The 12785-nt window shown below is 42.5% G+C and overlaps 1 protein-coding gene across 1 annotated transcript in view; it reads left to right on the plus strand.

Moving 5' to 3' along the window:
* The first annotated feature begins 592 nt into the window (after nucleotides 1–592).
* zfyve16 (zinc finger, FYVE domain containing 16) overlaps nucleotides 593–12785 on the plus strand; it is a 34351-nt gene continuing 22158 nt past the window's right edge. The window contains exons 1-4 of the mRNA XM_072372236.1: nucleotides 593–771; nucleotides 3653–3760; nucleotides 9069–10918; nucleotides 12322–12418. Of these exons, the coding sequence (XP_072228337.1) occupies nucleotides 3691–3760; nucleotides 9069–10918; nucleotides 12322–12418 (2017 nt within the window). The 5' untranslated portion in view covers nucleotides 593–771; nucleotides 3653–3690. The remainder of the gene's footprint in view (nucleotides 772–3652; nucleotides 3761–9068; nucleotides 10919–12321; nucleotides 12419–12785) is intronic.

Here is a 12785-nt window from a genome sequence, read left to right on the forward strand (position 1 = left end):
TAGTCTTTTTTAATTCTGGGCTTATTCATTTTTTGTGACTTTCATGGCATTTTTTCTTCTGATTTTGGCCTTTGATACTTTTATTTTGTATTTGTTTTAGGTTTTTACATGTTCTTTCTTTCTTATTATGGTTTATAAGTTATCTTTTTGTTGCTCTGCATCTGATGTAGTTTTGATTCATTTTGAATCTCACTGTTTTTTTGTGTTTTGATTATTTGTATATTTATTGTTATTTTGAGTCTTTTTTGTCATTTAGCTCATAATTCATGTCCGTTTAAACCTCTTTCTGTCAAATTTGTATATTTTGTAGCTAATCTGTTCTCTTTTTGTTTTGAATTTGTTTGTTTTTTTGTTAATTTGGGGCTTTTACGAATGTTTATGACTTCGGTCTTTTTTTTTGCATATGATGTAATATAAATGTTTATAATAAACTATTGTAATCATATTATTATTAGAAACGCTTAGAAAATGCACTATATATAACTTCAAAGAGTGTTCCATCGGTTAATAAGTGCAGTTTTATCCCCTCAGGACCGTCATGCGGAGCGACATCCAGGCTGAAGACTCACCGGATCCTGTGACCTCAGCCCCGACAGTTTGTCCAAGATGGCCGCCTGAGTGCAGAATTTACACCTCTCCGGTAAAACTAATCTAACAGCTCGCTGTTTGAACACCTACCCTTAAGTAGTTAGAGAATGACATGACGACACAGGCGACGGTTTCTCCTGTTTTAAGTTGGAACTGCTGAGGCCATGGAGTAAAACTGTCCGGGTAAGAAATACACAAACAATCCAGGTTGTTAGCAACATTAGCCTGCTAACACGTCCACTTACCTTTAACAAGCTAACTTTAGCTTCACCTATTTAAGCGCGTTAAATCCGACTGGCAAACAACACACGATTTATTAATAACTGGCGTTTAAGACGCTTGAATAGTAAGCTGCATACACTTATATAAGTATTACTCCAGATGATTGAGAAATGGGTTTATTATGGTCTAACATATGCTAATGTTACTTGGTGATGACTGTTTGTGTCAGTTTGGTTAGCTTGTTTGCTAATTTTGTAAAAAGGGGAACGCGAAGTTGCCTCCACAGTAACTGACAATAGGTTACCAAGCTGCTGTCTCAACATTTTAATTTGTTTTAAATAACCAGGAGATGTAAAATGTGGTTGTCATGGATGTTAGAACGACTTCTGTGACCTGGTAGATTCAGTGACAGAACTATAACGTCTGTGTTGTGACAACCTCACATTTTTACAGTGGCCCAGAGGAGCGAAATCCACACAAAAATCACTACAACATTCATACAACCAACCAAACATTTTAGGAAATTTCTCAAAATCCTAAACAATACAAGGATAGACAAAAATGTGACATTTTTTTGTCTTTTGGGATGTTTTGCATCTCTAACCTTTAACTGTAACCTTCTTAGTAGTTCTTAGGTTTCAGAACAAAGCAAAGGCTCTTAACACATCCTCTGCTGATGATTAACCTTAAGACTGGCTTCCTCTTTCCCATAAATATTGAGCCTCCATGGTAACTGGTTACTCAGTGACACACCAGTGCTCATTGGTTTTCAGATGAACCACACTGTGGAAAAAGCAGGATTTTCTGCTGTCTTGGTGTTCTCAGAATAACTTCTTGTTTGTTGTTAGACCTGTTTTAGTCACTTTATCCTACATTGCTGAAAACCTCACATGTTATAAATATAACCTAACATAAAGGGTGTTTGTTATCAGGTTTATGACATCGCACTGCCACGTCAGTTACGGCTACAGTTTTTAAGATGGATTTAGATGTAATTTAATTATGTTGATTTCCTTCAATTTGAAGTATTATAATATTATACGTCTATTATAATTTTAGACGTATTAAGGATGCGTTTTCCCTATAATACTAAACCCTTTGAATCTATGGTGTGTTTCTGATAATTTTCAACATTTGTAAAGATGTTATATAGTTTATTTGATCCATATTTCAGGAGTAATACATATTTCAAGTTTAACTCAGCAGACTCGTAGAATAGTTTAGTTATTGCATTGCAAGTCATTTGGTGTGTTATTACAGCCCTGTTTTGTACTTTTGTGTCATTTTATGCTACTTATTTTGAGGAAGTTACATCCTGGCTTTACTTTTGCCTTAAATCTAACCATTTCTCAGTATAATCTGTCATTTTGATGGTATGCACTGTGATTGGAGGACATCCTAAACTAAACGTGTTATATGAACAGTGTAAAATGATACACTAAAAGCTTAAATGAGTATAAATGACACATGAAAAGTCTGTGTTATTCACATGACGTTTGCACGCTGCTTTGATTGTCATTATTAAACGTAGTTTATACTTCTCTGTCATTTCGACCACGTGGACCCCTACGCCGTAGCCTGACATGCACCTCCAACAAATTCTAATTATAAGTAAGGGCTGTGATTGGTCCGCTCAGAACGCAATTTCCGGCAGTTGCTTTTTCCGGTCTTAATGGCTGTATAGGGCAAAGAAGCTCGTTGACATTCGAAATTATCGAAAGTGCATTTGTTCATCCAAGATGTAAATTCACTCGTTCCCAGACCCGGCCGGTTTAGTGGTTGTAGAGACTGCCTCCGCGAACGTCTTCTCTGTCGCCTGCGCTTCAACATTTGCAATGTAAGCATTTGTTCTCCAATATTGATGAGTTCCAACTATAGCTGCTCCACCTCAGTAAACGATGGTTGCCATCTATGTAGTTAACTGTGACTGGAAGAAAAAGCAAGGATACGGCTCTAACCCTTGAAACCACACAAACACACAGCCACACCTCCCCAGCGGCATGGTGAATTACAGAGCAACGTGTTCCCTCGACACAGAACTTCCATTGCTCAATGACGACGTCATGTCGACGTTATGGAGGAGTATAAACAAAACATTAATGTGAACGACTGTTTGCTTTGGAGCTGTGTGGCTTTTTCTTTTTTTTTAAATTGCTCTAAAGATAATTATGATTGTGTCATTCTTTTTTAAAACGATGTTTCTGTGCTGTAAAAGTGACTCAGTCTTTGTTGAATCCTGCTGAAGAGCTCCAGGCTTTTTGAACACAGCTTGATCGTGACGTTGGCTTCAGGTGGTTGAAAAAAAAAAAAATAGAGATAATTAATGGTGATGATGGGAGGAAAGTCACGTAGTTCAGCTGGATATGTTTGCTGTGAAACAGGGTTGTTGCTGGTGCAAGTTGTACACAGTTGGTTTAATCTTAATGAGGATTATTTCAAAAGTATTTGTTTCATTTTAAAAGTAAGAGTGAGCTGTCATTGTCTCAGCTTGAAATGAAGCCCATTATAAACTGATTTTATAAAAAAAAAAAAACACTAATCTCTGCTCTAATGTGTAGTCGGCATTAAATGTGACATATTGTGCCCTTTTTTTAAGGTCTTATTGGGATGCATGAGGCTTAAAAGTGTCCTCTGATTGTGAAGTCTGATCATGCTTCCTGTGTTGTTGCTTACTGTCGGCCTGTTGTCCAAAATAAAGAGTAAACTTTGAGTATAAACGCCACAGCGGGTTCTTGAGGAGATTTGTTTTCCCTGCCAACCCAAGAGCTGAAAGAGACGAAACCACTTTAGAACTAATTTACCTTTATTCAGCCTTACATCAAAGCTTTTTGTCACTTTTCAGGTGTTGGAGGGACAAAGGGCCCTTTGTCTTTGCCCAGCATGGACAGCTTCTTCAAGGCAGCTGTTTGTGATCTGGACAAACTGCTTGATGACTTTGAGCTCAATTCTGGTGAGATCACATCACTTGACACTTTTTATTTCTTATTTTGTTTGGAAAAGGCATTTTCATACAAATACGTCAACTTCCCAGTGTTTATACACACCGGTGGACAAACGGGAATCGGCTAGAGTTCCAGTTGTCCTCCGGGTGCTTCATGATCCTCCATATTTCACCCTCCTGTAAACACGAGTTTACACATTTACACACAAACACAACTAAACTCTCTTCTACCTGCATGCAAACAAGCTGCATCACTGCAGTTTTCAACCTCATCTGTCTCACATTCTTAAAAAGTCAACTACGTACATCAAACCAAGAAGAAGAAACTAAGGAGAAGAAGATTTTTGATCTTTACATCCATTTTATTTACATATATCAGGTACAGTTCACATTGTTAAAGTGCTATATAGCCCAAAGAAAGTGCAGATTTAAATATGAATAAATGTAATAAATAAATCAGTGGGGCAATCACTCAGATAAGAGTTGTGCAAATTGCACCTGATCTTCAACAACAGTGCAAAGGATGTTTTTGTGACACCAAATGTTCTTAAAACTGTTCAAGTCATTTTTACATCTTGAAGAAACTGTACTCCAGCCTAAGTCTGCACCTGATATTGCAGCACCAAACTGAGGTGCTGACCTGCTCTGTTCACCATTTTATTTTTCCTGGACACATAAATAGCCAGCTTGGTCCACTTCCTTTGGTTCACCCTCTTGTACCCTGCACTGTTGCAAAAGGGTTTCATTAAACAGATTAAAAACATTTGTTAAAAGAATGAAGAGCTCTGTGAGCCTCTTACACTCCCTAAACACTGTCTCACAGAAGCGACAGAAAGTGCACTGGTTCGACATATCAGGATTAAGAATGGAGATAAAAGTGTTTGAGGCTATGGCGCTGGGTAAAATTCTCCACTGGAGGTTGACCGTTTGTTTTCTGAGGGGAGGTTTTTACAAGACTCTCCACTGTGGATCCACACCTGCCAGTCCACGCAGAGGGCGCTCTGCCACTAAATCCTCTCCCGTTGAGATAAGTCACCTCCCCCTTTGACATAGTTCTTGTAGAGGGTTTTCTTGTCTGTTGTGTAGGGCTGTCAAAGGATATTCTAAATTTGAATATATATTTGAATAGGTTTTAAAAACGGAGATTTGGAGGTAAAAATTAATATTTGAATGTGGAAAAACACACATCTGCGCAGTAGATTTTGGTCGGTTGAAGGAAAAATTGTGGAGCAAGCTATGTAAGCTACAGTTAACTTATCATTCGACCACCAGCAACAGGAGGTTACATCTTGAAAATATGCACCCAAAAGAGCATGGCATAATGTATGAAAGTCCAACTAAACAGCCATGTCTCGATACATATTTTGCACCGCCCGTCACAAGCTCTTTGTCTGCAGCACGATAAGAGGCCTGCGCGCAGAAATGAATTTTGTTCATATGTAAGGACATGAGACCGATCAGTGTCGTTGATGGGACAGGCTTCAGGGAGTTCTGTTGAGAACTGGAACCGAAGTACCGTATCCCATTCTCAGTCTTGACCATTAGTTAATTTACTTATTTTTGGAGTGGTCTACCTGACTCTCTAAACTAGGGGGTTATGGAGATCTCTGGGAACAGGTCTGTGCTGTCTGGTTCAGTCCCGCGGCCATAGTCCATCAGGAGGCTTCTCTCCCTTCCAGAGAGCCTCTGTCTGCAAAGCTCCAGGACCTTCATCACCACCCTGGTGGACTGGATGCCCAGCAGGGAGCCAACCGCCTGGGAGTCCGTCAGCACTTGCTCCGCGGCGTCCACCACCGGCACAGCGCTGCCATCAGCCTAGGTGTGGCTCCACTGGAGACGTCCAGCCTGGCTCCATGAACTTAAGGCTCATTTCACAACCAGTACAAAGAGTTAGAGCTTTTCCTAGAACTACATTTGAACAGGGCCCATGATTTAAAAACGCCCTGATAAAATCGATTCAACCCTTTTAGCTTAAAAACATTGGAATCAATTAAAATTGATCCTCTGATCAACATCTATTGATGGTCCCTCGCACTTGCTTTAGGACCCGAGGAGACAGATCTTTCCAAGCTGTTGGACCAAGAATGTGGAATGAATTACCACTTGTCTTGACTCTGTCGATGTTTTTAAAAAAACAACTTAAGACTTTCTTTTTTTAAATAAGCATTCTAGCCCACGGGCTCCTAGGACTGATATTGACTGCATGTTGTTGTAATGTATTTTTAAATGTCTATTTTGTACTCACTGATTCCCTTCCCGTGAAGCACTTTGTGACTGCTGTCTGAGAAAGATGCCATATAAATAAATTTTACTTGCTTACTAACTTAGACAGGATCTTGTAAACTGTACATAAGAGGGACACAGGGCATCAGTTCTTGATGACCTGTAGATTGCCTTTTTTTGGCAGAAGAGCTACAACGGCCCTGCAGCAGGATAGTGGCAAAGAACCTAAAGCCAGACTCTCATTAAAAAACTCTAAAATATCAGGTGCTTTAATGTTCTAGAAGGCTTTGTAAAACTCGACAGTCATCAATGCCAGGAGCTCGCTTTCCCTGCAGCTCCACCCTCTTCAGTGGCCGGTCTAGCTGTGAATTGGTCTCCATAGAGACCTGAGGCAGTTCACCACTGAACAGAGCATCATTCTCCTCATACTTGCTGGTGTAGAGAGATGAGTAGAAGTCCACAGCTCGCATTCGCACTCAGTGAGTTCCTGCCCTGTGTCAGAGAGCAGAGAGTGGATCACCTTCCTGTGTCCGTGCTTCTTCTCCAGGCCGAAGAAGAAGCTTGAGGGAGCATCCATATCGGTGATGATCTTAACCTGGGACTGAACCAGTGCACTCTGTTCTTTGGTATCTTGCAGGTTGGTTGGGGACAGTTTTTTAGATTTGAGGATTTCAATAGGTCTGTAAAATTTTCCTGTGGAATCACTGAGTGTCTCTAATTCCACAATTTCAGTCTCCAGGTCTTTAATAGATCTACAGGTGTCTCTTGTGACATTGAGTGTATACTGCTGACACATGTATCCCCACCCCACTATGACTGATGAGAGACTGGGGTAGCTTGTGGTTGTGGGAAAAGAAAGATGGTTGTTGTGGCGTGAGTAGCAGTGATGGCTGGCATTGGGGGAGTGACTCAGGGACACCAGTGATCACTGTCTAGCCTCCTGGAGGTTTTCGTCGGCCCAACTAGACGAAACACTGATGAAAGGAGGTTCCCACCTGATGACCCCAATGGCATGTTGGTCAGCGCTACTCACTGGTCTATATAGGGATTATAGGGATTATTCACTGAGTCTAGTCCATTTTCTTTTGTAGCACAAGTGTCTTGTTTACTTTGAATGTCTAAAAGAAGTCAAAAAATAACTTTGAGTCTCTCTAAAACCTTTATCAAAGGTTAGAACAGAATTGAAATGCCAGTACACACTCTTAGATCAAATATTCTTTATAACAACGTGACACAAAACCAGAGAATGATCAGTAAAAGCTGGCATAATTTTATAACCTTTAAAAACATTAAAATGTTGCTTAAAACAATAAAACCCGTCAAGTCTAGCTAAGGAGATCCTGTCCTCTCTGAGGTGGGAGCATGTGTACTGTCTGCAGTCTGTGTGCATCCTCCTCCACACATCCACAAAGCCACGACAGTGGACCAGCTGCTTCAGAGTGTGTTGGGAGGCTGGATGAGGCTCTGCATGGTTACGATCTTTAAAAACTCGTACTCAGTACAGTTTAAATCCCCTTCCAAAAATAAAAAATCCTCCCAGCCATTGCAATTCAATCAAGTATTTACTTTTTCTAGAAAGCTCCTCCTCCGTATTGTTGGTTGGAGCATAGATATTGGTTTAAAATCGAGAGTATGATGTTCAAACTGTGCTTTGGCTAAAAGACACTTCCCCTTTACTACATGCTTGACCTCCAGTGAAGATGGAGTGAATGTTCTGAAGAAGAAGCCCACTCCACCTTTGAATGGGGTTTTGTGGCTTAAAGCCACCTGTCCTTCCCACTCTTTATTCCAGTCTACCTCATTACTTTCATCACTGTGCACTTCTTGTAAAAACAGTACATCAATATGTCTCATCCGCACCATGTCAAAAACCAGTGCCCTTTTCTTCGCCTCTCTGGCCTCATTTACGTTGTTCGAGACAAGAACACTGCAGGATAAAAATAAACGGCCTCGTCATCATTAAAAACTAAGTTGTTTTCTCACTTTAACCATCTGTTTTTTCAGTCTAAATATCTTCTGATCGGTGAGTTCTGATGCTGCTCTGTTTGTAATGAGTTATAGTAGCTGAGCTGATCTGGAAAATGCTGTTCCAGATCGAGGCCCTTTACACCTTTGGTTTGCTGCAGGAACAACTTAAACATTTTTTCAGGGTATAGGTTTTTTTTTTCCCAGACTGGCAGTTATTTGGGTGTCACTCTACAGTCAGACACACATTGACAATACAGCCTCTAAATAAGGCATTATCTGGACGACGACTTCGAATACGATGGACGTCCTTACCGTTTTGAGCCAGAATAGTAATGTTAATAAAGCCTTATTTAGAGGCTTTATTGTCTATGCCCCGTTCACTCCGTTATATGGATATAAGCGGATCTCGAGTAATCTAAATAGAGTCCAAAGGACCCCGACTTTCACCAAACTGTTATCAGTGAGTAGATGAACGTATTTTATGCCAGAAATAAGGTCTAGGTTTTTAAAAAAAACAAACTTCCCCTTAAAATAATCAATGGAATATGCGATTACCTGAATAACTGATGCTGCAGCCTTAAGTAGTATCGTGTCCACTAAGTTCTACTGAAGATGAAATGGCTCAGACAGCAGTTCCTTTAGAGACATTTTACTTTGTTTTCTTTTAGCAAACTTGGAGAAAGTTGTGCCTTCAGGGGGATTAGTTTGGATTTATTGACCAAAAGATGTCAGACTCTTCAGTGAAAGGTGGTGAAATGCCTCCTTTCAGAGGAGCATGAACAGAGCCAGTTTGAGTCCAATTCAACACGGGTCTGCAGGACCCATGAATCTATGCAGGAGTTCCACTTCCAACCACATTCTTTCTGTGTAAACCTGAGTTTGAGGAATCTGAGTCACAGTAGTCCAACTTCTGTTGTATTGACATTTTCATGTGTGTTTTCATTGTCTGCCAATTTTTTTGCTCCATCCTTTTTGCACATATTCATGTTTTCAGTAAATATTAAAGACTCCCTGGAAAGCTGCAGCTGATCTGTTTGTATCAGATTCTCTTAGGATACACGCTTAATATATTTAATTTATTTTAGTGATCAGGAAATGACTTAACTTGTGTTATTTTTTGTTGCAGAGGAGCTCGAGTGCAAACCAGTTTTCCTCAAGTCCTCGGCGTACCCCTTCTCCTCTCAGTGTTTACCCTCAGAGGCCTCCTCACCGAGCCTCCCGGACCTTAATTCTCTCCATTATGGTTCAGCCACCAGCTGTCCCGACGGCTCTGACGGTCACAGCTCTGATGACAGAGAGGTTGGAGGTCAGCCTCTCACCGGAGTGGACCTTCTCTCCTCTGTGGACCGCAGGCCGGCGAAAAGCTCTGCCCCTCCCTGCCCAGATAGAGCTCTGAAGCCGGTGTGCGACCTTGTGAATGACGCGAGCTCCGCCATCCTGGTCCGGACCAACAGTCACGATGCTTTCAGTGAGCTGGACATGGTGGAGAAACAGATGGAGGAGGAGGAGGCGCTGCTTGTGGACTTTACCAGTCCAGTTGAAGAGAGGGGAGCAGGGGAGGAGCAAAGCTCTGCTGGAACGGACTCTCTGCCGGATCTGGACTCCCACCACCAGAGCGGAGGATACTCTGCCTCTCTGAGTCTGCTGGACATCATCCTTCCTGCGGCGGCAGAGCGAGACGGTGAGTCCACAGACGGTGGAGAAGACCTGGTCTGCTCGGACCAGGTGGAGAACTCTTTAGAACTGGAGCCTGTGGATGACACAAAAGAAATGAAAGAAAAGGAGGAGGAGGCTTTGGATGAAGGTGAAGCGGAGTCCCCCTCAGGTGTGAAATGTGAGGCGGTCAGCCTGTCGTGTCTGCCGATAGCCGTGTCGATGTGTGGCGCTCTGGTGAACACGAAGGCCGCGGCAGAGGAATCAGGGGAGGCTTCAGAGCAGCGAGATGAGGTCGGTGTGTCTGAGAGCGCTGAAGCACATTCCACGCCAGCTTTGGGAGCAACGGATGCCACCACAGAGGAACATTTACAGGAACCTGGTGACTCTAACCTGGACGTGGAGCGGTTGTCTCCAGAGGGGCAGCATGAAACTCCTGAACCAGCTGCTGCCGTCCCCCCTGCTGATCGCCCAGAGCCCAGCCCAGTGGATTCTCCTGAGTTTGGTTTTGAGTATCTTCCAGAGAGCGACCAGGCTGAGCTGCTGGTCACTGACGAGGAACTGGATGCGTTCCTGCAGACGCATGCCGAAGCAGAGCAGGTTACGGCCATTTCTTACTGTAGCGGTCCTGGAGAATGTGCTCGGCCTGAATCTTTGTCAGAGTCGGATAAAGTTCAGGAGGAGCAAGAAGTGAGGTGCTGTGGCCAAGAGAGGCGAGAGGACTTGGATCTGGCGACTCCAGAAAGCGATAGAGCACTTTGTGGAAGTTTGAGCCCCAGCACTCCGTCTGCGTCTCAGGACTCCAGCCGACTGGGCCAAGAAGACTCCTCTGGGTCAAGCGATTCTTTAACCAGCAACACTTTCCAGTCCCAGCACATCAGTAGCTCAGATATACAGACCTCCTATGGAGGTGCAAGACCTAAACAGCTGCACTGCCAAACTGCAAGACCCCCACCAGCAGGAGAAGAAGAAGAAGAAGAAGAGCCCGCTCAGGCGCTCTGTGATTCCCCAACAGCAGAGGATGACGAGAGTTCAACCATCAGCCCGAGTCCAACGGAGGAGCACTCTAACTTCAGGGATTCCACCACTCAGGAGAATCAGGATTATTCCCCGGGGTGCGATGAGTTCTCAGAGCCACCGCCGTACCCTGGTGAGCCGCCCTCAGACGTCACCAGGTCTGCGACCTGGAAGAGGGGCGGGGCAGAGGAGCTGGGGAGCAGACAACCTGCGTGGGTGCCTGACGCCGACGCCCCCAACTGTATGAACTGCTACCAGAAGTTCACTTTCACCAAGAGGCGGCATCACTGTCGAGCCTGCGGGAAGGTACAGCACTTCTTTGTCACTAAAACGGCTTTGTCTTTTCACAATTCCTTTTTTCAACAATAACATCTGTTTTAGGAAAGAAAAAAATGGACTTTCTGTGTTGTACTTTAAACCACGGCTTTAAAATGACGCAGGTTAAAGGTCATGTTGGCGGGTATGAATGAATATTTAAGGTCAGTTTGGCTGTTGGTGAATAAAGCAAATTGTTTTGGTTATTTTTCATGGGTGCGGTTCTTGTTTTGGTGTGCATTGTGGTGTTTACACACTGAGATCTGCGGTCGGAGCAAAATTCAAACGCAGCGACGTGGAGAGCGAAAACCAAAAATGCAGCAATGGTCAGATGCTGCAAAGAGCGAGGCTAGTTACAAGAAAAGAAAGCAGACGAGGCTCTTTGTTGTGTGAACCGACTCCTGTTTAGATCCGCCTCCTGGTTCTACGTTATGCCGTAACTGAGGGAAAGGGGTCAGAGAAGTGGTCGAGTTAAAAGATTATGGTGGGAAATGTGCATGAATTGAGTGCAATCACAGCTGCTTCTGTAAAGTGAAGTTGGAGCTTAAAGGTCTTCAACATCTGGTGAAACCGAGGTTCTCTAAAGTCGGGTTTCCGTTCACAATCTGATGCCATAATTTAAAAAAAAATCTCAATGTGAATCTGACACTTTTCCATTTATGTGTTTGAAGTGAATTAACTAGACTACACATAACCACCAGAAGGGGGCAGTGCCTTCTACATTTATGATGGTTTTAATTCAGTAAAAGAAGTAGTTGTCTTACCAGAAACAAATCTTGGGTTCGGTTGAGGTTTGGGGGCTTTTTAAATGATTTACCTTAGAAAAGAAAGAATTCCACATCTCTACTGTGAAACTCTAAGTATTTGTTTATTTCCTATTTGAATAATTAACGAGTGTTTGACAAACTGCAGCTTTCTTCGAAATGTTTGGTTGTGTTATTGCTAATTATTCAAGTTTTATTCAAGAGTACAAACAGGCAGAGCAGTAGAAATGTCTGAATATGATAAATGGGATAAATATTCAGTTTGATGAGTTCTGTTCTGAGTTCTGTTACGACTGTGTAATTGTATCGATGAATGAATGAGAGAAGATGTGCTTGTGTTTTGCGGAAATGATGAAAAAGCAGGACTAAAAATATCCCAGAGTGTTCATGGGAGCAGAAAGCATGAGTCAGCAGTTCTTTTTCCAGCCCTTGTTTGGATCTCCTCTGATCCATTCGTCCTAAAGCTGCAGCTAAGTCCTTTAAGGACTGCCGATTAACGCAGAATTAGAGACGACTGATCGGGATGTTTTTGAAGCACCACACAGACGAACATGTCAGGACAGACTCTGATATTTTGTGGGTTTTTTATGGTGTTTATGGATCGGTGCTGTCGTCCTCTCTCTGTGGCAGGTGTACTGCGCTGTGTGCTGCAGTAAGAAGTGTAAGCTGAAGTACATGGACCGAGAGGCTCGTGTGTGTGTCATCTGCTTTGATGCCATACAGAAAGGTAAGACCCTTTATTCTGTCTGTGGGCTCAGATTAAAGTTTAAGAGGTTTGTTGTAAACTGAGTGAGAAATAACAAGAGAATTCAAGTCTGTGCATTTGTCGAAGATCATTTGAAATAAATTAATAAAAAGAGACACAAAGCAAAAGTGCTTTAGAGAGCAGATACAAAGCAGAAGGTGTAAAACATAGTGCTCAAAATTCCCACAATTGTGTGTGACTCTGAAGTAGCAAGTGTGACTTTTAATCCTGTTTTTGTACCTCAACCTTTTAGCATTTAGCAGCACCGCTGAAATGCAGCAGTTGATGAGATGGTTCTAGTACCTACTCAGTTTAGATTGTCCCGAAAGTTCCGTGATGTCATTTGTAA

This window comes from Leuresthes tenuis, unplaced genomic scaffold (assembly GCF_036924035.1).
Source record: "Leuresthes tenuis unplaced genomic scaffold, fLeuTen1.0.hap1 SCAF_19, whole genome shotgun sequence".
Taxonomy (NCBI): domain Eukaryota; kingdom Metazoa; phylum Chordata; class Actinopteri; order Atheriniformes; family Atherinopsidae; genus Leuresthes; species Leuresthes tenuis.